The sequence below is a fragment of the Prionailurus viverrinus genome, chromosome A3 (genome assembly GCF_022837055.1).
Source record: "Prionailurus viverrinus isolate Anna chromosome A3, UM_Priviv_1.0, whole genome shotgun sequence".
Lineage (NCBI taxonomy): Eukaryota > Metazoa > Chordata > Mammalia > Carnivora > Felidae > Prionailurus > Prionailurus viverrinus.
In genome coordinates, this window is record NC_062563.1 from 79,978,201 (window position 1) to 80,000,224 (window position 22,024).

The 22,024-nt window shown below is 41.2% G+C and overlaps 2 protein-coding genes across 3 annotated transcripts in view; one reads left to right on the plus strand and one right to left on the minus strand.

Moving 5' to 3' along the window:
• Nucleotides 1-14,233, minus strand: part of USP34 (ubiquitin specific peptidase 34) — a 250,473-nt gene extending 236,240 nt beyond the window's left edge. The window contains exon 1 of one of the 2 annotated variants that reach the window (XM_047854424.1): nucleotides 13,895-14,233. In XM_047854424.1, coding sequence (XP_047710380.1) covers nucleotides 13,895-13,937 — 43 coding nt within the window. In that variant the 5' untranslated portion in view covers nucleotides 13,938-14,233. The remainder of the gene's footprint in view (nucleotides 1-13,894) is intronic. The other variant, XM_047854423.1, reaches the window with a different exon arrangement.
• LOC125162941 (small nuclear ribonucleoprotein-associated protein N-like) lies at nucleotides 14,098-18,288 on the plus strand. The gene is made up of 3 exons (XM_047854448.1): nucleotides 14,098-14,182; nucleotides 14,232-14,622; nucleotides 15,006-18,288. Exons 1-3 carry the CDS (start codon nucleotides 14,098-14,100, stop codon nucleotides 15,205-15,207), a joined length of 678 nt encoding a protein of 225 aa, XP_047710404.1. The 3' UTR covers nucleotides 15,208-18,288.
• The last annotated feature ends 3,736 nt before the right edge of the window (nucleotides 18,289-22,024 follow it).

Sequence of the window (22,024 nt, forward strand, 5' to 3'; positions counted from 1 at the left end):
GGTTCAGTTGGCTAAGCATTTCCACCCAGGTCATTATCTCACGGTTCGTAGGTTTGAGCCCCACTTCTGGCTCTGCACTGGTAGTGTGGAGCCTGCTTGGGATGTTGTCTCCCTCTCTGCCTCTCCCTTGCTTACTCACTCTCTGTCAAAAATAAACATTTTTTTTTTAATTAAGTGAAACAGAAAGGAAAAGCATTCGTTATGTGAAAAATTATATGAGAAACTTCCCCATGGGGCACCTGGGTGGCTCACTCAATTGAGCATACAACTCTTGGTTTTCACTCAGGTCATGATCTTGTGGTTCATGAGTTCAAGCTCCGCATCAGGCTCTGGACTATCAGTGCTTGGGATTCTCTCTTGCTCTTTCTCTGCCCCTACCCTTCTCATTCTCTCCCTCTCTCTCGCTCTCTCAAAATAAATAAACTGGAAAAAAAAAAAAAAAAAAAAAACCTCCCCATTTGCTTTTGGTCAACTGGAGGCCCCTGGTGACCCGTGACAAAAAAGTTTTTAGGCAAAAGCAGAAGCAAGGTTGCAGAAGCTTCAAGAGAATTTAAGGCACTGGAGGAAAAAAGAGACAGCTTAAGTGCACGATCTTATAGGAATGATAGAAAACAATCCAGAAACAGTTAAGTTTCACAGAAGTCATAGTATGTTTATTATTCCTTCAAAACTTGACTAACCATTTCTCCAATTCTAATCATTAAAAAAAAAAGTTGCTCAAAGATCAACTAAAATTCTAACAATTCCATGCAGCCTTCTCCAATCTTACCAAAAACTAAACTCCTCCCACTGCACTTCAGCTATACATGTCTTTATGGAATTTGCCTTTTTCCTTCCCTCTCTCCCTCCCTCCCTCCCTCTCTCTCTCTCTCTCTCTCTCTCTCTCTCTCTCTCTCTCACACACACACACACACACACACACACACACGGTTTATCCCAGTATATCTCACTGTGTTAATTGTTTATATGCATTATCTAACTTAATCCTCACAAAATCCCTATCAAATGTAATTAAGGTATTATCATCCTCATTTCCAAGTAAGGAAGAAGGCACAAAAAGGTTAACTTAACCAAAGCCAGAGATGCCATAAATGACATGAATAGCGTTTGAATTCAAGTCTATCAGATTCCAGACATCAATCTCTCAATTACCATCCTATTGCCTCATCTGTATTGGACTCCAACCCTCCTCAAGATAAGAGATCCATCTAAATGTATTTCTATATCTACCACAGTGTCCAGCACAATGCTTTACGTATGGTAAACATTCAATATATTTTTTATATATTGAATAAAACATTTTAACATAAAGAGTGAAGGTAAAGTGAAAGTAAGACACACAAAATAATGTACTCAGTAAATCAAACATTAAGAAATAGTTTTCAAAAAAGCAAAAGAAGAAATGGTTTTCAACTTTTCAACTTGGGCCCAGCAGAAAGGCTCCCACAAAGAAGGATGGGGAGAAGGTGGGCTGTTTTGCCATCAACAAGATAGTGACTACACAACACACCATCACCAAGTGCATCTATGGTGCGGACTTCAACACGTATGATCCTTGGGCACTCAGAGAGACCCACAAGTTTCCCAGAGATTAGAACTCCAGACATGCACATTGACACCTGGCTCAACAAAGCTTTCTGGGCCAAAGTAACAATGAATGTCCCATACTGTTTCTGTGTGCAGATGTCCAGAAATCATGGAAGATGAAGATTCACCAAACAAACTCTATACACAGGTTACCTATGTGCCTGTCACCACTTTACACCCAATCTTACAACCCCGAGATCAAGAGTCGTATGCACTACTAAGCCAGCCAGCACCAGCCCTCCAAGGAACAGTTCCTAAACCAAGGATCATTACTGAAAATCCTAAAGAGAAGATCCTGTGGCCTGCCATCAGTCAAGTCCCTCTACGGATGACAAAATACATCTAGGATGTACAAAATACATCTCATCTCTTCCACCAGGATGGCAGCAGATTTCCATCAATCACACTGATGTAATCAAATTAACTATAGTAGCATTTCCATGTTTTATCATATTGGTTTCTTAAGCAAAGAAAAAAAAAATGACACTGGTTTAGGTTATGGCCATGCCAATTTTTTATTATCATTTCACTCTCTACTAAGTGATTATTCAGTACTGGGAAGTACTCTTGTTAAGTCCCAAGTTTCTCTTGTAAGTCCCAAAATAAGGGGGAAAAAATAACCTCACAATATTTGCCAATTTCTGCTCTCCAGGAAACTTAGCTACAGCTTCACACTCACACATAACCAAAGCTCTATCATCTTCACTGGATGGAATCTGCCCAGACCTGGAGATTTTTTAACTCAGCACCACTAACAAAGCTCTCACCATTCCTTACCAATCTAGAGGTTAAATTCCCTCTTAACATATGATTTATCCTATAGGTCTGGGGACTCCTCTTAGAAGGGAAAATGGAAACAAAGTAAGATTAGAATAAAAAAACATTCTACTGACCACCATTGCTGTTTTTATACCACTCTACCAAGCAGTGGGCCCACTGTCCCCTTATTTATACTCTTACTTCGAACACAACTTCAAACTCCCTATTATCTTAGCATTTTCTTAAGTCTAAATTTATTGAGCTTGTGCTCATATATTTCCACATTCATGATTGGTTACTGAGCCTGTCTCGGTAATCAGAATGAGTACGTTCCTATTTTGTGTTATGGTGGCCTAAAACCAGCACATTAATGAATTGCTAATGTTCATTGCTAAAAGAGCCCCACAGACCTTGGAATCAAACACTTGAAGACTATAAAGTATATATACTGATGCCCTACTGTTAAGTTTTAGCATATTATCAGATTTCCTTCCAGATATGCTATATGAGCAACTCAGCAATCTGACTTCACACACTATATTCAAGGTAATATTCAGACAATTATACAAAGACCTACAAAAACCCAAATGCCCATCAACAGAGGACTGGTTAGGTTACAGTTGGACCAAATAACGGAGTATTACAGTGAAGCCATTAAAAATTATAAGTGCATACTAACATAAAAAGATGCTTACATCTTAATAAAATGATACAGAAATAAATAACATGTAATTAGCTTATTTACATAAAATATGTAAGAAAAGCTATGTATAAGGAAAGCAAGAATGACTTAAGAGATGTTTACTAGGGACGTCTGGGTGACTCAGTCAGTTAAGCAGCTGACTCTTAGTAAGTCGGCTTAGGTCATGATTTCACGGTTCGTATGAGTTCAAGCCCTGTATTGGGCTCTGCACTCACAGCACGGGGCCTACTTCAGATTCTCTGTCTCCCTTTCTTGCCTCTCCTCCACTTACAGGCATGCTCTCTCCCTCTCTCTCTCTCTCTCCAAAATAAATAAACGTTAAAAAAATTTTTTTTAATTAAAAAAAAAGAGATGCTTACTAAAACATGAACAATTTCTTTGGTATGCAGAGCTTCAGATTCTCCAAATTTTCTTACTAAATTTTTTTTCCTGAAAAAAGCAGTTATCTTTTTTAGAAAAAACAAAGCTACTTGCATTATTTTTAAAAAGACTAAACAGGGGCGCCTGGGTGGCTCAGTCACTTAAGCGTCCGACTTCAGCTCAGGTCATGATCTCACGGCCCGTGAGTTCGAGCCCCGCATTAGCTCAGAGCCTGGAGCCTGATCCGGATTCTGTGTCTCCCTCTCTCTCTGACCCTCCCCCGTTCATGCTCTGTCTCAAAAATAAATAAACGTTAAAAAAAAAAAAAAGACTAAATATCCTGGTAGAGAGGTAAGTAATTAACAAAAGGAGTTAAGTTTTCTCCTGCCACCAAATATTACTGATGACACTTGCCCAACACATTCCAAGAACTTACACCAGATTATAATGAAACACTCAGTTTCTGGCTGAAGTATGCTGTACCTGAGGATTATATCATATATACTGCTTTTTTTACCTTATTCATGAATCACTAGGTATATGCTCCAATAAGGAGAGGTCATCAAGGTACAATACTAGAATCAAAACTCTTTTGCTTGAACATTAACTCAAATGATATGTATAAGGGAGACAGTTCAAAAGGAGCTCTAGCCTCGGAATTATTTTCCATCTCTTTATGGAGCTTCGGTGTCAACAATTTCCACAGATTGCCCCAATTCTCTTCTGCAAACAGCAGTCTCTACTTCAACTTTTCTGCTCCTACCCATCAGCTTGCAAAAGCACCCACTCTGGTTCAGCTGCTCACAGCTACCTCACTCTTTAGTTCAAACATTCTGACAAGAAAAATCTGATTGATCAACATCAGGTCAGGAGCCTATCTGGAATCCAATCAGCAATAGCTAGCAACGGGGGGCGGGGGGGACTGGCTTAAGTTCTTCCAGAGAATATAAGCAACCTAACTTTTCTGGAAGAGGTTATAGCCAGGATAGGAAGAATACCCAGTCTTCAACCACAGTAAGGGAAGTGCAAGAAGATGCCCGGTTTATACTACATTAATTCTCAACTAACACCTTTGGAGATAGTTTTTAATTTCTATGGAATTTGAGAGGAAAATATCATTAACAGGTGTTAATCACATGAAAGATAAAAAGCCCAATGTTTTCCTCATATATAAACTCCTAAATAAAAGTAATTTAAATTTCATGCCACAGTCACAAATCTCACCACCTACATAAAAACAACTAATTTCTGCCTTTCTGCAATGCATATTAATTTAGAAAACAGTTGCTTAGGGTAGATATTTTTTATAAGCATATACCTAGTAATTCACAAAAAAGATAATTTAAAGCAGTATATATGATAATAATCCTCACCTACAGCATACTTCAGCCAGAAACTCTCATATCTAAATCACTACTGACTAGGGACACCTGGCTGGCTCAAGTCAGTGAAGCATGCAACTCTTGATCTTGGGGCTGTAATTTCAAGCCCCACGAAAAGTGTAGAGCTTAGTTTAAAAAATAAATAAATCACTACTGACTATAGGCCTAAGAATACTGATTTAACTAGGCAATCACATTCTTCTTCTACAAAAACCCTGCATGAACTAAAATGTTTACTAAGCACCTAGTCTGTACAAGGCACTATAGGAGGGACTCGGAAAAGAAGAAAACATGGGCCCTGACTGTAAGGAGTTCATCATTCAGGAAGGAAAGCTGTTGTTAATTTAAAAAAAAAGGGGGGCTGGAAATGCAAGCTGGTGCAGCCACTCTGGAAAACAGTATGGAGGTTCCTCAAAAAACTAAAAAGAGAACTACCCTACGACCCAGCAATTGCACTACTAGGCATTTATCCAAGGGATACAGGTGTGCTGTTTTGAAGGGACACATGCACCCCCATGTTTATAGTAGCACTATCAACAATAGCCAAAGTATGTAAAGAGCCCAAATGTCCATCGATGGATGAATGGATAAAGAAGATGTGGTGTGTATATATATATATATATATACACACACATACACACACACACACACACACACACACAATGAAGTATTACTTGGCAATCAAAAAGAATGAAATCTTGCCATTTGCAACTACGTGGATGGAACTGGAGGGGATTATGCTAAGTGAAATTAGAAAAAGACAAAAATCATATGACTTCACTCATATGAGGACTTTAAGAGACAAAACAGATGAACATAAGGGAAGGGAAACAAAAATATAAAAACAGGAGGGGGACAAAACAGAAGAGACTCATAAATATGGAGAACAAACTGAGGGTTACTAGAGAGGTTGTGGGAGGGGGGACTGGCTAAATGGGTAAGGGGCACTAAGGAATCTATTCCTGAAATCATTGCTCCACTATACGCTAATTTGGATGTAAATTAAAAAAAAAATTAAAATGAAATTCTCATTTAAAAAAAAAAAGAAAGAAAGAAAAAGGGGTGCCTGGGTAGCTTAGTCAGTGAGGCATCCCACTCTTGATTTCCGCTCAGGTCATGATCTCAGAATTCATTTCATGAGTTCGAACCCTGTCTTGGGCTCTGTGCTGACCGTACGGAGGCTGCTTGGGGCTTTCTCTCTCTACCCCCTTCTCTCTCTGTTCCTTCCCTACTTGTGCACATGCGCACGCGTGCTCTCTCTCAAGATAAGTAAACTTAATAAAAAAAGAAAAAAAAAGGAAGAGGGACTATTACCTAAGTTCTTAATCTAAACTAAAGGATATAAGTCATTTTAAGAGAGGCTGGGAAAGGTTCAATGCCTCACCAAGTGGCACCTGGGTGGCTCAGTCAGGTAAGTGTCCAACTCTTGATCTCAGGTCATGATCTCACCACTTCTAGGATCGAGCCCTGCAATGAACTCTGCACTGACAGTCAGAGCCTGCTTGGGATTCTGTCTCTCCCTCTCTCTCAAAATAAATATACATTTAAAAAAAAAAAAAAAAGTAGGCCTCACCAAAAAAGTGAGAAGTGAAGCTAGGAAGAGGAGTTTCGGCCAAATTCTGCCATGCATGATATATGTCACGCTAAGAAGTTAGTTTCTTCAAGCAATGAAGATCTAGAACAGTTTAAGCAGGTAATGTGATAATCATATATTGTTTTAGGCAACTCTGCAGAAGAAGCTGTAACATAAAACATTTTTTAAAGATCTGTAATTAAAAACACAAAAATGAAAAAGCACACAAAAAAGCAGCAAAGGAGTACCTGGCTGGCTCAGTCAGTAGAGCATCCAACTCTTGATCTCAGGGTCATGAGTTCAAGCCCCACACTGGGTGTAGAGATTACTTTTAAAAAGGGCGGGGGGGGGTGCCTAGGTGGTTCAGTCAGTTAAGCATCTGACTCTTGTATTCTGGCTCAAGTCATGATGTCATGGTTTGTGAGATCAAGCCCCATGTTGGGCTCTGCAATGACAACACAGAGCCTGCCTGGGATTCTCTCTCCTTGCCCCACCCCCACTCTCACTATATCAAAAATAAGTTAAGTGAATAAATAAATAAAGGGGGGGGGGCTGGAAAAAAATATATGTGGTGAACATGACCAAGGGTTGCTATTGTTAATAAGTGACCAAACTCGTTATCAGGTAATAACACAAAATATTAAAACCTGAAAAATGAGAAAACACAGGCAATGTATTAAAAAATGCAAATAGCCAATAAAAATGTTTTTCTATAATTTTATTTTTGAAAAAAAAATTTTTTAATGTTCATTTGTGTGTGTGAGACAGAGGGAGACAGAGGGAGAGGGAGGGAGGCGGGGGGGGGGGGAGAGCGGGGGAAGAGGGAGAGAGAATGAGAGGGAGAGGGGCAGAGAGAGAGAGAGAGGGAGACACAGAATCTGAAGCAGGCTCCAGGCTCTGAGTTGTCAGCACGGAGCCCCACGCCCACGCAGGGCTCGAACCCACGAGGTCATGACCTGAGCTAAAGTCAGACGCTCAACTGACTAAGCCACCCAGGCATCCATTAGTGTTTAAACTTACTAGTATTTGGCTATTACAATTTTTGCCAAAATAACAATTTTTCAAGGATAATATTCAGTACAAGTGCCCATACTGAAGAGTGGCAATCAATACATACTTTCTGAAAAGGCAAGTAGACAATATAAACAAAAGTATGCTTATATTTTTGACAGAGTGATCACTTCTGCAATCTATCTAAAAAAATGTTATTAAAAATTTATGTACAGGATGTTCATTTGCAGCTTTATAATATAAAAGAACTGAAAACATATAAGAATGAGAAGTTAAATCTAATACAAAATGAAATACCATACAGACAAAAAATGTATTTTCAAAAGAGTTAATAAAGGAAACAATCAAATAAAACACTAGGTGAAACAAGCTACATATTGAACTACATTTATCTCATTCTTAAAAATGTAAATGCGGGGGCGCCTGGGTGGCTCAGTCGGCTAAGCGTTGGACTTCGGCTCAGGTCATGATCTCCCAGTTCAGGAGTTCGAGCCCCGCGTCGGGCTCTGGGCCGATGGCTCAAAGCCTGGAGCCTGCTTCAAATTCTATGTCTCCCTCTCTCTCTGCTCCTCCCCTGCTCACGCTCAGTCTCTCTCTCCTTCAAAAATAAATAAAAACATTTAAAAAAAGATTTTGAAAAAAAAAAAATGTAAATGCGTAGGGGCACCTGAGTGGCTCAGTTGGTTAAGCATCCGACTTCGGATCAGGTCATGATCTCACAGTTTGTGAGTTCGAGCCCCGCGTCAGGCTCTGGGTTGACAGCTCGGAGCCTGGAGCCCACTTCAGATTCTGTGTCTCCCTCCATCTGCCCCTCCACTGCTTGCACTCTCTCACATTGTCTCAAAAATAAACTTTAAAAAGAAAAATTTTTTTTAAAAGTAAATGTGTAGAGGCACCTGGGTGGCTCAGTCAGGTAAGCGTCTGACTCTTGGTTTCAGCTCATCATGATCTCACAGTTCAGGGGTTTGAGCCCTGCACTGGGCTCTGTGCAGATGGCACAGATCCTGCTTGGGATATGCTCTCTCTCTCCCTGTCTCTGCACCTCCCTTGCTTGCTCTCAATACAAATAAATAAACATTTTAAAAATGTATACCAAAAATAAATGTGTACCAAAAGTATTTCAAGGTGATCATCAACAGGAATCATCACTGGATGATGAGATTTACAGTTTTCAATATGTCTACAATGAGAATATGCAACCTTCATAATTACAAAAAAATTAAAGAGAGAAGAAGGTAGGCCAACCCATTTAGCTAGATTATGTCACATCTTGGTCAAGCTATGATTGGAAAGTTTCTTTCTCTTTCTGAAAATATAAAAATTCTTAATAATACACAACACATTACAAATACTTTGAAATCAGATATACAGGTACTATCATTAAACATACAAGTAACATTAACATGTTTCACGAAGAGTGCTAAAGCTAATTATTAACAGTTATCATTGACAATGCAGAAAACCTACGTAACATCCTGCACGTTTGTAGTGCTTTATGGTTTCTAAGTTATATTAGAAAAATATGTGAATTGAAATCACGAACACTATTTCAAACATTAATTGGTTTAAGAGGATATAGACTTAGCTAGATCATCAAATAAAAATTCTTAATCTGGGACTTCATACTATAGCAAAATCCGATTTCCAATTTTAAGAATCAGTTCAAATTTTAGAATTACTAGGTCAACCAAAAAATATTATGTTACTAATGATTTAACTATTTAGCACTCATATACTTATGATATAAAAAAAAAAACTCTAGAAATGTATGGTTTACTAAAGGGCTCCCTGCTGACAGACAACATTTAGATTCCATTCAGCTACATAAGGACCACCACCTTTTTTTTTTTTAATGTTTATTTTTGAGAGAGACGGAGACAGAATGCAAGTGGGGAAAGAGCAGAGAGAGAGGGAGACACAGAATCCGAAGCAGGCTCCAGGCTACGCGCTGTGAGCACAGAGCCCAACGCAAGACTCAAACTCACAAGCTTGAGATCATGACCTGAGCCGAAGTCGGAGGCTCAACCGACTGAGCCACCCAGGCACCCCAGGACCACCACTTTTAAAATCTTACCACAACTACAGTAACATCATGCCTGAAATTGTTAAAATACATAAATGTACACTAATTTTTTATTGTCAGTTAAACATAATAATGTCTTCCATTCAAAAAGATCATCACAAAGTTTCCACAGCATAGCATAACTCTTAAGAACGTGGGTTTTTTTAGCCTGACCTGAGATTAAGTCCTGTTCAAATCCTGGCTCCACCAAATACAGTCATGTGACTCTGAGCAAATTATGTAAACTCTAAATCTAGGTTCTCTTATCTGAAAGGGGTGATAGAGTGAGTACCTACCTCAAAGAATTGATAAAGTACTCAACACAAACTGCTCAATAAAGTATTCTGCTTTAAAAATAATACAAACAGAATTATTCTGCAAATACTGTTATCACAGTATCTTGAGTTCAAGCTTAGATAGGGCTACTAACTAAGCAAGTAACAGGTGACCTTTATCTGGCAAACCACTTAGCCTTTCAGAGATTCAATTTCTTTGCTTCTAAAACTTAGGTACCAATGCTTGCTCCTGCCTATCTCCAAGGCTAAGGAGGGGGGCAAATAAATTGTCTATTTAACTGCTACATTTGGTAAACTGTAATTTACTAAACATACACACAGAATAACATCTATATTTAAAACCATTTTCGGGGCGCCTGGGTGGCTCAGAGTCCAATTTCTGTTCAGGTCATGATCTCACGGTTCATGAGTTCAAGCCCCACATCAGGCTCTGTGCTGACAGCTCAGAGCCTGGAGCCTGCTTCAGATTATGTATCTCCCTCTCTCTCTGCCCCATCCCTGCTTGCTTGCTCTCTCTCTCTCAAAAATAAATAAACATTAAGAAAAAATTTTTAAGCCATTCTCACTCTTCTCTCAAAGAAATTTACCTTACCAAGGCAAATAATGACCTCAATTTACTAGTGAACTAGCTATGATGATGGTCCAAAACGTAAATTCAGGCCTCCAACTTCTCATCAACATCCAGAAATGCTCTGGAGTTAAAGTGGTTTACAAAAAATCTAGAAAAGCAGCAAATATACAAATTCAGCCAAACAAGCACAGGATTAAAAACTGAAAATTATTTCCTAAACTGAATGTGAACCCACAAACTGATAGTAGCCAAATTAATACATCCCAAGCCTTGAAAATGTCTTTTTAAAAACAAAGCACTGAAGGGAAAGAGAAATTCAAGCATGTTAGTAGTGCTGGGATTGCTTATTCTAACATTAAAGCCAAACATTATTTTGAAATGTCATTTTAAGTTTTAGGATATCTATCAAGATCGTATTTTAAAAGGGGATGTGAGAGGGGTGCCTGGGTGGCTCAGTCGGTTAAGCGCCCGACTTCAGCTCAGGTCATGATCTCACAGTCCGTGTGTTCGAGCCCCGCGTCGGGCTCTGTGCTGACAGCTCAGAGCCTGGAGCCTGTTTCAGATTCTGTGTCTCCCTCTGTCTCTGACCCTCCCCTGTTCATGCTCTGTCTCTATCTCAAAAATAAACGTTAAAAAAAAAAATGTATAAAAAAGTAAAATAAAAGGGGATGTGAGGATCCTTATTATGGGGTTCTTAGCCAGGTTCCATGGACAGGTTTCAATTAGTCCTCACAGTGCATGAAAAATTGTGTCTGTGTACCTGTATGTTTCCATGGGGAGAGTTTACAACTTCAGATTCCCAGCACAAGAGATATAAATGGTAATGTTAATTTTCTCATCAAAAACTGATGACAAAAGGAAACTATTTACAACCTTTTGTTACCAATTTTTATTTTAGCTAAATTACATTCTGCCAGATTTTTAAGTAAACATTTCATATGAAGTCCCTACCATTATTAAAATCTCTCTGCACATCAAGATACAAAACAATACAATCCACATTTTATCAACCCTTTCATTTAAAACACTAAATTTTTATATTACACTGATATGTCCAGGCAGACTTTTCAGTTTCATCAGTATTTTTAAATCTGACAAGAAATAGGTTTTTAGTATCTTTTAAATAATTCTTTTTCAAAATCAACTTGAAACACATCACATACATCATTTTCTTTCTTGTCATGGTTAAACTCTTATGGGGAGATATACTGAGAGATGAATTCTGAGCACATTATTTGGGGACTTTAGTTCTGAATATCTAATCAAAGATGAATTGATGCTCATCTTTGCACAACCTCTAGGGGAATAAAAGGACAGACTTAATAATTATTGTGAGCAAGATTACAAGAAAGACATATAACCTACTTCAATTCAACAAGTTTTATCAAGGTCCAACCATCATGTTCCTATCCAGTCATGGATAAATGTTATTACTATAATGAGATAAAGTAACACCCTCTGTTCTTAAGAAACTTAAACATCTTATGTTTGGGATACAACACAAAAGAAAAATGAAAACAATTTTAAAACTACAAGGGAAAAAAAGCAACTTGTAATAGTTTGGTATAACCTACAAATAAAACTGCTGAAATAATTTAAAAAAAATAAAAAAAGGAAGCTTCATTGTGAGATTAGTATTCAGGAGGCAAATTTTTAAACTGAGCTTTTAAGGAAATATTAAGAAGGGCTCCTGGGTGGCTCAGTTGGCTGAGTGGCCAACCTGATTTCAGCTCCAGTTATAACCCCAGGGTCAGGAGATTGAGCCCGCGTTGAGTGGCTTGGGATTCTCTCGCTCTCTCCCTGTCCCTCGCCCCCACACCCACATGTGTGGGCACTTTCTTTCTCTCTACAATAAAAAAAATAAATAGAGGAAATATTAAGAAGTCGTCTTAAGTATTTTTGGAGACCACTGGCTTATACAAACCTGGTTCTACTAACTGTATATACCTAAAGGCAATAAAAGTTAAATTCTACTTCAAGATTCTCTACATTTCTAAGTTTCCATAAATCCATCGCATTTTTGAGTGCTCCTAAGCAAAGTTCTAGGGGGTTCCCAAATAATTTTCAATAACAACTATCATGATGCCTCTTTTCACAACGTAATAAAGATTAACAGACTTTAGTTTCTTTAGATACTATGTTTAAAGTTGGTTTTCCTAGTTAACTTTTAAAACACCAAAACATTATTAAAAGCACTTATTTCTTTTACTAGACAGCAAAGATAATGCTCTTCCCAATTTACTATAACAATAACCACACAACTTATGTTTGGGATATAAAATACAGTTTACTGAAATAAGTACTAAAGACTTATGTAATCATCATATCATAAATCACCTGCACCAAAAGTATCTCAAAACAACCTTAAAATTCTAGGAAAATTTACAGTAACACAAATATTGGAAAGTACAGTTTGAGTATGTGCAAAACCTGCTTCCACCTGTCAGAAAATAAATGCCCAGTTGAAAGTAAACTAGAACTCTAACACTTTTCTTATTGCATTTGGTTAATAAAGTGAAATTCAAGCACATAAATAAAGTAAAATTCAAACACAAACATTTTTTAAAACCATTGTTTTAAAGAATAGTATTAGAAAAGAGGTAGTTTGGAAATCTTCGGAAATATCAGAACAGAAATCCAAAACCCACATAAGCAGTTCTTTACATGAGCATTTTCTCAACAATCAAGTTTTTGTAAATTAATCTTATCTAATGCACCTCGTCCAACTAGGCCTTTGGGCCCAGAAGTAGTTAATCTGCAATACAGCTTGTTTCTTTAGCCTCAAATACTATCTTACAAGGGTCGGAAATAAAATAAATATAAGAATCTGGCTAGAAAAGATCAGGGTACGCTCTTTAACAATCAAAAGTATAAGGAATAGGCCTTTCATTCCAGGAGACAGGCCATGACTATCCCGGGATGGTATCTGTAGTACAGTGCTCTCCTTAATATAATAAAATTTACCATTAAAATGACGAACGGTACGCGAAGAAGAACCATCATTAATTTTTTACAAAATAGGTATGAAGGTTCCAATCATAACTATTACAGTTCATTTTCAGCTATTTCAGGGCCGGTAGAAGGGTTTCATACACCCACACACCCCCAAGGGAGAGGAAAACCACCAACCTCCTCCCAGGGAGTTTAATGAAAATTAGCAGGTAAGAGAGGCCTCGGCAGCACGCTGAAATTTAAAGAGGGCGGCCGGAGGGCCGAAAGGTTCGGACTGCGGAGGAAAGCTTCGTCCTCGGACCCCACCTCCCCTCACCTTCCCGGCAGGGCGAGGGAGGCGAAGGCTCATTAGTGCCTTCGTTAATTGACACCTGTAATGAGGAAACTTTCCGAGAGGTGAGACCGCTCAGGCCCTGCCTGGCCAAAGCTCTGGGGCGGCCCCCTCTCGAGCGCCCAGGTAACCGGGCCGGGTTGGGCCCGAGGCGCCGCGGCGGCCGCGCCACCGCGCACCTTCCCGGGGCGCTAGGCCGGCACGCCGCCTGGCTCGGCCGTCGCCTCCCGCAGGCCGCGGCAGCCCGGGGAGCTGCGCGGGGCCCCCAAACCGTGCACCCCCACAGGCCGCCGCCGCGGCTACTTACTTTCATTTAACACCTCCACCAGGTCTGCGCAGTTCTCGCACATCGTTCGGCCGCCGCCCCCCCCCTCCCCCGCTTCGGATCGCAGTGACTGATCCCGACCGGCGGGGGGGAGGGGAGAGAGGCGGAGGAGGGGGCCGGCCGGCCGGCGGGGCGGGGAGGCGACGAGGGCGGGCGGCGGCGGGGACGGGGCGGAGAGCAGGAGTATGGGGGAGGGGGCCGGCGGTCCCCGGAGCGGGCGGGGGAGAGGAGGGGGGCGAGGGGAGGTGCGCAGGCCGGAGGGGCGCGGAGGCGCCGGCGGCGGGGAAGGGGGGGAAGGACGGGGGGAGGGGAGAGGGAGGGAGGGGGCGGGTGGGGAGAGAAGCAGCAGAGTCACTTCACCGACCAGACGCCGCGGCCACCGCTGACGCCGCCGCCATTTTAATAGAGCGTTCGGGCTGCGCTCGGCTCTTTCCGCCCGAGCGAAGGAGCCGACGAGAAACGCCTCGCGCTCTCATTCCTCCGCCTCCTTCCCTCGCTTCGCCTCCCGCCCTCCCACCTCTCCCTCCGCACACACGCCGCACGCTCCACACCCCGCCGCGGCCGGCTCGCCGCCCTCCCTTTCCTCTTCCGTCTGGCCTCCCCGCCCTCGGTCCACCCCCTCGGCGCGTTCGCCCACCCCGCCCAGCCCGGATCTCTGTCAGCGGCCGGAAGGGAAACACGAAGCCAGCGCGGCCGCGGGGGGAGTCCGAGTGAGTAGGGGAAGATGGCGGAGGCACCGAGCGGCTCGCTGTTGCGCGGCGTCGCCCACAGCGGCCCACTCCGCGGGCTGCGAGGTCCCGGCGAGCGCCGGGTCACTCGCGCCGCCCTGTTCCCCGCCCTTGCGCTTCGCCATTTTTCCTCCGGGCCCACGAAGCGGGGGGGGGGGGGGGGGGTTGATGCCGATTCCTCCCTCCCAGCGCTCAGGTTTTTGGGGGTGGGGGAGGCAGGGGGTTCACGGAGAAGCCGGGCCGAAGCGACGCCGCAGCCCAAGTTGGGGCACACGGCCCTCTCCCCGCGGGGCTTTGTGAGAATGGAACAGCCCAGGGGCGGCGTAACCTGCATGCGTGTCGATCGCTACCCTCGATTCTGTAAGGCTCATCCGTCCTCGAGCAGTAAGACACCTTGACGTGACTAGAAATGGCGGAGTGAGGAGCGTTCACATGGCATCGCCTCCCTTGTACGCGAGAGGGCCCCGCACCAATTGCCTGCCACTCTACAACTCTTCACCTGAAATAGCACATTCCTCTCTGCGACGAGCAGATCGCCAGGGTATTAAGATGGGAAACGGAGAATGAAGAACCGGAAGGAAAGGGGACACTCTGCTCAAGTTGGTAGTGTTAACTAGTTAGCATTAGGAAAATTTTCCTCCCACCAGCCCTTAATACGTCCTCGCTGATTTCCATACCCAGTGCGTTTTATAGAGATGTGACTGAAGAGACCGAAAGGGCGTGTACCTAATCTTATAACTGTGTCACCCAAGCAGCTATTAAGACTAGTAATTGGTTTAAAGGTTGTGTCGAGGTTGGGTCCCACCGTCGTTCCATGCCAGGACCACCTTGCCAGTGTTCTTATAAAGTTTCTGCCCACCTGTTTTACACTGCTCCATATGAGCAGGTGAGATTTCCGAGCTGTAGAGAGATTCTGCCATCCTCTCCCCTTCTTCCCATCTTTACTGTAAAACTCAGGTTTCTGCACAGTTGACTTTTGGCATCCGTAGCAGACATGGACCAGCCAGCATCCATTCCCACCCACCCCTCTTACCTGCCCACAAGGAAACTTGCCAAACCCAAATTTTGTTCTGTTTTTCAGGTGGCAGCTAGAGACTCTGGTCTCTGGAAGGAAAGCCCCAAGGAGTACTTGTTACGGGTTAAAACAGTCAGGGTAGGGCTGAACCTATGTTTGGGTCCTTGCCAGTGAAACGTGAGCAGAAATCTGCAGAGTGGATCTTTGGAAAGAATTGCCCATTCCTAATAAAAGAAGGGGACAGGGGCGCCTGGGTGGCTCGGTCGGTTAAGCCTCCTACTCTGAAACTCCTGATTTCAGCTCAAGTCATGATCTTGTGGTCGTGAGATTGAGCCCCGCGTTGGGCTCTGTGCTGAACTTGGAGCCTGCTTAAGATTCTCTCTAAAATAAATAAAATAATAAAATGCTTTGAGAATCTAGAGTATTGTTGTCACAAATGATCATTGCTCTTCAGTCACCACTTAAATGCTCAACACACTTTTTCTGTAAAGAGCCAGATAGTAAATAGTTTCAGCTTTATAGACAAGCCAACTTCCTTATCACAACTACTCAACTGTTAGAACAAAAGCAGCTATAGACAGTACGTGGTGGAAAAAGTATGGCTGTGTTCCAGTAAAATTTAACTTACACTGAAATTTGAAATTCATGTTTTCATGTGTCACAAAATACTATTTTTCTCTTCATATTTTCAACTATTTAAAAATAGAAAGCCATTCTTAACCTGCAAACCATACAGAAATGGAACTGGCCAGATTTGGCCTATGGGCTATAGTTTACCAACAACCCTTTATCTACTTCAACTGCTTGTTAACAGAGAAAAGCATAAAAGACCATGAAAAACAAGGTTGTCTGCCTCCTAACTAGAATCTTCACTCTTCTGTGCTGATTTAGTATCCGTATCAACAAGACATTTTAATGTATTTGAAAGTTGTACATTCTAAAAGTATGATGAAGCAGAATCTGCTAAAATACCCCTAAATCCTTATAAATCTGGATTTTCCGACCAGTAATCAGCAATGACTATACACCTTCAACAGCTAAGATTGTTTTCAATACTTTGTATACATGTCACCATCTAGTGGTAGAATCATGCTTTCAGTAAAATTATACAATCTATGAAATTTTTAATTCTTGAGTTTTGTAATATATACATAGTATATTCCTAGCTCCTTACCTGAAAACCAGCCTCACGTAAACAGCTTTGGAAAACTAATCTTGCCATAGAAATTATTTGCCCTTCGTAGCATTCTGGTTATTACTGAATACAGGATTTTGTCTGGAGTTTGGCGTTAAAGCCTGATTGTTACTGTCAGAGGCCAGAGTTACCGCAGAATTTACTCTTGTCCCTCACACCCACACTTATCCCTGTTTTGTGGGACTTAGGAACATTATTAGAGGCAAGTATGCTATTTTATTCTTTCCACAGCACCCAGCCCAATGCTTTGTGCATAAGATCAGCAAACTACTGTTTGGTTCTTAACTTGATAGAGTGATTGTTTTTATAAATAAATTGGATTATAACACTTCCCTACCTAAAACCCTTCAATATTCCTGTTGCATTTAGAATAAACTCTATTTGAGCCTTCCCTAACCTCTGTGGTTTCCAACCTCACTCTTGTTACATTCCAGCCACACTGGTCTGCTTTCAAACATAAAATCTTTTCTGCTCTGGGTCTTGGTGAATGTTGTTTATTCCTAGGACATGCTGTCTTAATTTTGAAATGGCTGTGTCCTCACAGTTTCAACTTAGACATCATCTCAAAAAATATCTCTCCTCCCCTAGAATATTCTATAATACTCTGTTCATTTCCTTCACAGCTCTTACCTTTATTATTACTTTATTTCTGTTTATTTGTAATGGGGACATAGACTGCAAATAAACAATTTTTAAATTAAGAATGGCAGTAGACAGTCCAGTCAGGACTGGTACAGTGGCTCAAGGTTATGAACCCAAGTTGTTTATTTCCATTTCACCTTCCACACATTGGTTTGTCACCTCCTAGTTGTAAACTGGCCACTATGGCACCAACTGTCTGCTTTAAAGAAAGAAGGAGGAAAGATGATGATGGTCTGTCTTGGTTTGGATTCCCCACAAAGCAAGCCCTGAAATAACAAGTGAAAATAGTTTTATTTTGTTAGCATCCAAGAAACATTGGTAGGATAGTGGAGAAATGAGATAGGAAATGGGAGAGTAAGTGTCCAATAAAAGATTCATTATCAAGCCCCTTAATCCTAAAGGTAACTGAAGCCTAATCCCCCTGGTAAATTTTGCAAACCAATATAAAACATGTGCCTTAAAATCGTCTTACCCTACCCCCCTCCACCCACCCCAAAAAACAAAACCTCCTACCCAAGGGACAAGGAAGCTGGGTATTTACATGTACTCTCTTTAATTGTTGTTAGGGGAGGGGTTGTGGGCAGGCAGCAAAGCAGGCTTCCTTGCTCAACCAGGAAGGCATAGAAATGCAGGTGCCAGCAGTTGGAAGTCTGGCCACCAACTGTATGCTGAAGTGATAAGAACTAGAGGATATGGGCAGAGCACTGTGACAGGATCTGGTACACCCCTCTTCCCTCTTCTGTCTTTCTTGAATATAGTTACGAAAATCTGGAGAACAGCAGCCATCTTGAAACAATAAACCTGTGAGCAAAAAGCAAATGCCAAGGCACCGAAAATGGCAGAGTGGAAAAAGAAAAGGCCTGAGTCCCTTGTGGCATTGCTGAGCTGCTGAATCGGTGCTAGCAACTGCCTACTTGTTGCTGCATAAGATATTTAGTTATCTAACAAATACAAAACTAAAGCCACCATAAAGTATTTATAGCCTAAATGCAGTCATGAAAAATAGTGTGGTAGTTAGAATAATGTCCCCAACCCCCATACATGCCTATGTCCTAATCCCTAGAATTTGTGAATATGGTACCTTAAGTGGCAAAAGGGACTTTCCAGATAAGGACCTTGAGACAGATTATTTTCTATTCCTGTGGACTCAATTTTTTACATGAGACTTTAAAATTAGAGAACCTTTCCCAGCTTTGGGCACAGGGAGCTGTGACTGTGACTACATGAGAATGGTTGGAGAGGGCCTCCTGGGTGGCTCAGTGGGTTAAGCATCTGACTCTTGATTAGGGCTCAAGTCATGATCTCACGGGTTCATGGGATTGAGCCTCATGTCGGGGCTCTGCACTGACAGTGCAGAGCCTGTTTGGGTTTCTCTCTCCCCGCCTCTCTCTGCCCCTCCCCAGTTCGTGATCTCTCTCTCTCTCTCTCTCTCTCTCTCTCTCTCTTTCAAGATAGATGATGAATTGAAATGAAATGAAATGTTGGAGAGATGCAACATTCCTGACTTTGAAGATGAAGGGAAGTGGGCCTTGAGTCAAGAAATGTGGGTGGTCTCCAGAAGACGGAAAAGACAAGGAAACAATCTCCCTTTCAGCCTCCAGAAAAGAAACCAGCCAGCCCTGCTGACATCTTGATTTAGCCCAATGAAACCCATGTTGGACTACTGACTTACAAAACTGTAAAACGATGTTTGTTAAATTTAGTTTTAAGCCATAAATTTGTGGTAATTTGTTTCAGCAGCAATAGAAAACTAATAGAAGTGATGTGCAGATCTAGAGAATAGCATATGCAAAACTCCTGATACAAAATTCCTTGCTTCTTTCTAGGAACAGAAATAAAGCCAGTATGACTAGAACATAGTTGGGAGAGAAGGCCCATGCCAGACTTAACAGAGCACTGCAAACATTGTTAAGATTTTGGCCTAGATCCTAAAAGCAATACAAAGCATTTAAGTGTGTAAGCAACACAATCAGGTTTTTATTAAAATATTCAGACTAGAGGTGCGTGGGTGGGTCAATTGGTTAAGCATCTGACTTCAGCTCAGGTCATGATCTCGAAGTTGGTGAGTTTGAGCCCCACTGTCAGTGCAGAGCCCACTTCGGATCCTCTGTCTCCCTCCATCTCTGCCCCGCCCCCACCCCCCCTCATGCTGTGGTTCTCTCTCTGTCAAAAATAAATAAACAGGGGCGCCTGGGTGGCTTGGTTGGTTAGGCGTCCGACTTCGGCTCAGGTCATGATCTCACAGTCCGTGAGTTCGAGCCCCGCGTCGGGCTCTGTGCTGACAGCTCAGACCCTGGAGCCTGTTTCAGATTCTGTGTCTCCCTCTCTCTCTGCCCCTCCCCTGTTCATGCTCTGTCTCTCTCTGTCTCAAAAATAAATAAACGTTTAAAAAAATTAAAAAAAAAATAAACATTTAAAAAATAAAGATATAAAATAGAATATTCAGACTAATGGGGCACCTGGGTGCCCCGGTCAGTTAAGCATCTGACTCTTGATCTCAGCTCAGGTCTTGACCTCAGGGTCATGAGTTCAAGCCTTGTGCTGGACTCTGCACTGGGCATGAAGCCTATTTTAAAAAAAAAATCGTTTAAAATATTCAGACTAATATGTAGAGAGTAGATTAAACATAGGGACAACTGGGGGTTATTAATATTAATCCAGAAAGATGATGATAAGCTTGGACTAGGATAACAAAGAAATGGAGAAAAGGGAGTCCATTCTAAGAACATTTTAGAGGTGAAAAGAACAAGACTTGATTGATAGGTATGGGGAGAGAAAGTATCAGGGCTATCTCCAAATAAGAGATTTGCCCAACTGGGTAAATGATGCTGCCATTCACCACATTAGGGATCACTTAAAGGAGGACCAGAGGGAGATGGGATCAATAATGACAAGTACTATTTTGGAAGCACTCAGTTTGAGGTGCCTGTGAGGTAACTAGGAGTTGTTGACCAGGCAGTTGTTTGAATCTAAAGCTCAAAATAAAACTCAGGACTGCAAATATAAAATCAATCCTTAGTATGGTAGCTCTTTATGGGGAAAGATAACTGCTATACCTCTAGCATTATAAGTTCTAGGCATGAAGAACAACCAAAGAACCAGTTCCCTCAGCTGTCCCCTCTTAATCAGGAAAGCAAAAACTTTCCAGAAGCCCCTCTGGCTAACTTTACTTTCTCATTACCTAGAACTCTGTCACATGGCCACCCTTAGAGCTCAAGGAAAGCTTGAGCTCTATATGTGTATATATATATATATATACACACACACACATACATATATTACTTGATATACATACATATATATACACACACACATATATACACTTGAGCTCTATGTATGTATGTATGTATATATATATATATACACACACATATATATAAATGTATAAAATATATATATTTTGTATGTTAACATAATTGACAAAGTCATTCCTCACTGCCAACTAAGCCAAATCAAACCAATAAAATGTCTAACTTCATTCTTCAAATTAATAAATATATATTTTATAATGTATATTTTATAGATTTGGATATTTTGAGGAATATTAAGGACACCAAAAAATACATTTTAGAACATCTTACAGGTTAGATAACTAAAGTAATAAAGTAAAATAATTAAAATTTTTAAAGCTATACAGTAAAATACTGTTTCTATTATTTGTGTTTTTTAAATGTTTATATGTTATTTATTTGGGGCAGGGTTGAGAGTGAGCAGGGAAGGGACAGAGAAAGAATCCCAAGCAGACTCCACACTGTCAGCACAGAGCCCGATGCAGGGTCTGATCTCTGTAGGCCTGAGCTGGGGCCAAAAGTCAACTATTTTAACATGCACTCCAGGTAATTCTGGTATAGGTGGTCCTTGCCTGATGCTATGAGAAACACTTGAGATAGGTTTCATCCCGTTTCTTCAACATACGCTTCCCTATATTTGAAAGTAGGAGGTCTGGTTTCTCTTGTAACTGACTTTTCTTTGGCTCATAATATCCAGAACTTTTTTTTACCTTCTCCTCATATAATACGGTTTTAGTTCTATACAAGAACCCGATGGAGAAATTAAGCCTTGTCTAGAGAATAGCAATGTTTTTACAAAACATGGTACCTAGAAATATAGTCTAACAGCATACAATAGCATAAAATTATAATCTCTCTTGTTCTGGGCAACGTACTTCAATTAATGTAGCCACATAATATTTGGCCACTCTCTAGTTAATTAAAATATTTAAGTCTTGGGGCACATGGGTGACTCCGTGGTCAAGCATCCAACTCTTGATTTTGGCTCAGGTCATCATCCCAGGGTTGTGGGATCAAGCCCTACGTCAGGTTCTGCACTGAGCATGGAGCCTGCCTAGGATTCTTCCTGTCCCTCTCTCTCTTCCTCTTGCCCCTCTCCCCTGCTCATATGTGCTCTCTTTCTCTCTCTAAAATAAATAAATAAGTATTGAAAAACTGAATAAAATATTTAATATAAAATAAATATAATATAAAATATTCCACATGTCCTGCCCGTAAACCAAATTTTTCCTTATATTTGTA